The following is a 4,441-nucleotide window of genomic DNA, read 5'->3' on the forward strand; positions in this document are numbered from 1 at the left end:
TTTGATCGCTAAAATCACCATAAGAAATACACAGAGTGCAGAGACTGCGGGAGAGAAAACTTTTCCTCGCTCGCCAGGTAGGTAGCGCCTTGACCACTACACCACCGAGGTAGGTAGCGCCTTGACCACTACACCACCGAGGTAGGTATTCCATACCTCGGCTGGGATTGAACCCACGCCCTCCTGTTTACCAGGCGAGCGCCTTGACCACTACACCACCGAGGCAGAAAACAGCGAGACTCATAAAACAGGAGAAACTATTATTGGACAAATTATCAAGCGTGACGGGAGGCGCGTGAACGTGAGTTTTTTCACAGATTTGGCGTTAAAAAAGCGGTTGAACCGTACATTTCTCGAGGTCCGGCCCGCGAAAACTTTTGATCATCAATAATAATGGAAGTTGTCTGCAAAATTTTAGCGACCTGTGACTGAAGGTAAAGTCGTGAGAAGCGCTAGTTCCTTTTGAGCTTTTTCCCAGTATAGCCCTAAATGGCGGAACTTTCGTCGCTCGAACTTGGCACAGAGATTCGATAAATTATGTCGATCAAAAATATCCTTGGGCCCTGTTTCCAGAAGGTACGGTTCGGCTGTGATTCCGGACGAGAGTTTTCCGGTACGTATATAATAGAAAAATATATATATATATATCCGGTCACACTAAGCTATAGTCCATTCACACTAACCTATTGTTCTCATCCACTCCAGTCACCAGCACGGTCACGTCCACATCGTTGTACTCCTCGGCAAAGTTCGTCTCTCCGGCCTCGGCTAACTTCGACTCCAGCGTGCATTCCAACGCCTGAGGGCACCACGCGCATAGACTCTCCGGAATATCACGAACCTACACGAAGTGGGCATTTGTGAAAATGTTGGTCAAACAAAGGAATTTCAGATGATAAGAATTAATCTTCTTATTATTATTATTCCGTCGCTTCGCTCCGGAATCCCGCTAGTTCATCCCGAGGCATGGCCAAACTTGTGGAAAAGGCATGGCCGAACTTGTAGTTATCAAACTAAAAACATAAACGAAACTCAAATATTAGGCGAGCGAGGAAAAGTTTTCTCTCCCGCAGTCTCTGCTTCCTGTGTATTTCTTATGGAGATTTTAGCGATCAAAAATTGATCATATCTCAGGATCGGTTTAGATTTTTGCAAAATCCTTTCTTATTGCACACCTAGACCATAAAAGGAATGTTCCTACCAAATTTCAGCTTTCTAGGTGTTGTGGTTCTCGAGATAGAGCGATCAGTGTGTGAAATGTGAATGAGTGAATGGATCTCGTTCTTATAATATAAGATGTACTGCATTATGGCGCTACCTAACGGACGAAAAAAACAACTGCGTAAAGTCTGACGTCACACATATTTGAACTCTTTCATTAGAACGGAAAATAAAAATATATATTGAATTTTCGACCTTTTAAAATATATATGGGAATTACAAAAAAATGAGAAATTCATTTTGATCGATAATTTTTGCTTCAAATGGGCTCCACTAATTCTTAATTGAATTTCAAACCAAAAGAAAGAATGAGAAATTCATTTTGATCGATAATTTTTGCTTCAAATGGGCTCCACTAATTCTTAATTGAATTTCAAACCAAAAGAAAGAATTAAAGAAACCTTAGGCCTCAATGATGAGGATTTTGCAGTGGGTCCTCTGGGATCTGGGTCAGAAACAGAAAAGAAAAGTTTGAGAGAAGCTGTGCATGAATCTACCGCCATTTTCGGAACTCTGTGCTCTCAGAGGTAATAGAAATATCATATGGGAGGAACGTTGCAATCCGCAAAATTAATATCTTTGACTGCCGCACAATGTTATTGGATAGGATCTGGCGCTAGCGTAAGTTTCTTTGATTCCTCCCTTCTGTTATACAAGGACCAATGAGACCATGGAGGTATGAATAAAATGGAGGAACAGATCCCTATCTCACCTGTACAAATGTTGGAAGACAAAATTTTCGAAAGGAAAAGAGGTTTCAGAAACAGAAAAGAAAAGTTTGAGAGAAGCTGTGCATGAATCTACCGCCATTTTCGGAACTCTGTGCTCTCAGAGGTAATAGAAATATCATATGGGAGGAACGTTGCAGTCCGCAAAATTAATATCTTTGACTGTCGCACAATGTTATTGGATAGGATCTGGCGCTAGCGTAAGTTTCTTTGATTCCTCCCTTCTGTTATACAAGGACCAATGAGACGAATATTTTGAAAAAATTACAAATGGACGACTTGCAGGACGAGTGTTCTGTCCCAATTCCAAGTTCAAACTTATCACTTTCATGGAGGTATGAATAAAATGGAGGAACAGATCCCTATCTCACCTGTACAAATGTTGGAAGACAAAATTTTCGAAAGGAAAAGAGGTGAGACGAATATTTTGAAAAAATTACAAATGGACGACTTGCAGGACGAGTGTTCTGTCCCAATTCCAAGTTCAAACTTATCACTTTATTTTGAAATGTAAACAAAATTGATAACAGATAAAAGTTGGATTATTCGTCTAGCTCTTTTGCTTTTTTTGAGTTTGACACTTTATCACTTTCTTATCAGATGTTCAAACAGAATCCTTTCTAGATTTCTATTCCAGATCATCCTGGTGATCCTGGATCCCGAAGCAGGAATTTGGAGATCATTTAAGTTCGTGATTCTAGAATAAAGAAAAGGAAACCCAGTCTCAATCCGAAAGGTAAGGTACCTAGTAATTTTAGCCAGTGGTTCACTGAACTAGAATGCACTCTGAGAAATCTTCCTTTTGGGTTATTCATATTTATTGAGTTATTGTCTTGGCAAGAGTGTATCTCAGGTTCCGAACAATTATGCTAAGTTTTAACAAAATCGGAGAAACTGACTGGGAGTTTTGATGAAATCAATAATCTCTTTAAAATGCTCTTGTGCTCAATAGGCTCCAAAATCTATTGAGAAAATTACGTCTACGGTCTACGCATGTAGGTATTGAACTTTTTTTCCCAAACCTGTATCTGGTAAACAGGAGGGCGTGGGTTCAATCCCAGCCAAGGTATGGAATTTTATCCTCAATATAATTTGAGAATTTGCAAACCTGTATCTGGTAAACAGGAGGGCGTGGGTTCAATCCCAGCCAAGGTATGGAATTTTATCCTCAATATAATTTGAGAATTTGGCCATCATGTGATTTACGTTTGAGATCCTTTACCTAGTACCTACCTACCCCTTATCTTATGACGAACGTTGTCGCTAGCCCTACTGGCCATTATGTGACTTAACGTTTGTGGAAGCTGTTATTCAAGTGATTGTATAGAGACTGTCAACTCTCTACGTGTATTCAAGTGATTGTATAGAGACTGTCAACTCTCTAAGTGTATTAAAGTGATTGTATAGAGACTGTTAACTCTCTAAGTGTATTACAGTGACTGTATAGAGACTGTCAACTCTCTATGTGTATTCAAGTGACTGTATAGAGACTGTCAACTCTCTATGTGTAGTCCATGAGGCTGTCAACCCTCTCTCATGTGTTACAGAGACTGCCTACTTGTTCAGAAGTTGATCTCAATGGAAAATTGCTACAAAAGGAGCTGTCACAAATGAGTAGTGACCATAGTTATGGGGATAGGGTTAAACTTACAAAGGAACCTTCACAATTTTTTAGCAGTGACCAGGTATTTATAAAAGGTTAGGTTACACAAAAAGGAGCTTTCTTTTTCATTGGTGTGACTTCTGAATAATTACCAAAAACTGATAGATTATCTACCCAATCAAAGGAAAAATGTGAGAGTTCAAATTTTGGAACTCACTTTTATTACTTTCAAGTTCTAATTAAACATGGATAGATTATCTACCCAATCAAAGGAAAAATGTGAGAGTTCAAATTTTGGAACTCACTTTTATTACTTTCAAGTTCTAATTAAACATGAAAGTGTAAAAAGGTTTCCAATTGACATGTGAGATTCATTCATAGTTCACCAGACTTACCCAAGTTTTCATTTCCACAGAAAACATCATGGGAGGTCATGGAGATCATCATCATGAACCCCCGTTCAAAGTTCCCGACTGGAGAGTCATGAAATTGGAAAACTGTCCTCCACTTCAAAATGTAGAAAGAGCTTTGGCAGCAAAAGGACTGAAAGATCCTTGGCTCAGGTAGGTACTTGAATGAAAATTTATTGTATGAATAAGTTTGTACAGGAGGTAATTACAGGAGGAAACTATGGACAAGCCACTCTACTATTATTTAGGCATAAAGAACTGTTGATGTTGAGCAGGCATGGTCTGCTGAGGAGGGTTGTATGAATAAGTTTGTACAGGAGGAAACTATGGACAAGCCACTCTACTATTATTTAGGCATAAAGAACTGTTGATGTTGAGCAGGCATGGTCTGCTGAGGAGGTAGTCCTATGCAAGCAGTATAAATAAGCACTATTATTATTATTATTATTATTATTATTATTATTATTATTATTATTATT

At 38.9% G+C, this 4,441-nt stretch overlaps 2 protein-coding genes across 2 annotated transcripts in view; one reads left to right on the forward strand and one right to left on the reverse strand.

Moving 5' to 3' along the window:
* Window positions 1-2,533: 2,533 nt before the first annotated feature.
* LOC103517352 (NADH dehydrogenase [ubiquinone] 1 beta subcomplex subunit 3) overlaps window positions 2,534-4,441 on the forward strand; it is an 8,322-nt gene continuing 6,414 nt past the window's right edge. The window contains exons 1-2 of the mRNA XM_008482377.3: window positions 2,534-2,685; window positions 3,968-4,115. Coding sequence (XP_008480599.1) covers window positions 3,976-4,115 — 140 coding nt within the window. The 5' untranslated portion in view covers window positions 2,534-2,685; window positions 3,968-3,975. The remainder of the gene's footprint in view (window positions 2,686-3,967; window positions 4,116-4,441) is intronic.
* Window positions 4,144-4,441, reverse strand: part of LOC103517351 (collagen alpha-1(III) chain) — a 13,585-nt gene continuing 13,287 nt past the window's right edge. The window contains exon 4 of the mRNA XM_008482376.3: window positions 4,144-4,256. Coding sequence (XP_008480598.2) covers window positions 4,203-4,256 — 54 coding nt within the window. The 3' untranslated portion in view covers window positions 4,144-4,202. The remainder of the gene's footprint in view (window positions 4,257-4,441) is intronic.

The sequence above is a fragment of the Diaphorina citri genome, unplaced genomic scaffold (genome assembly GCF_000475195.1).
Source record: "Diaphorina citri unplaced genomic scaffold, Diaci psyllid genome assembly version 1.1 scaffold1819, whole genome shotgun sequence".
NCBI lineage: Eukaryota > Metazoa > Arthropoda > Insecta > Hemiptera > Psyllidae > Diaphorina > Diaphorina citri.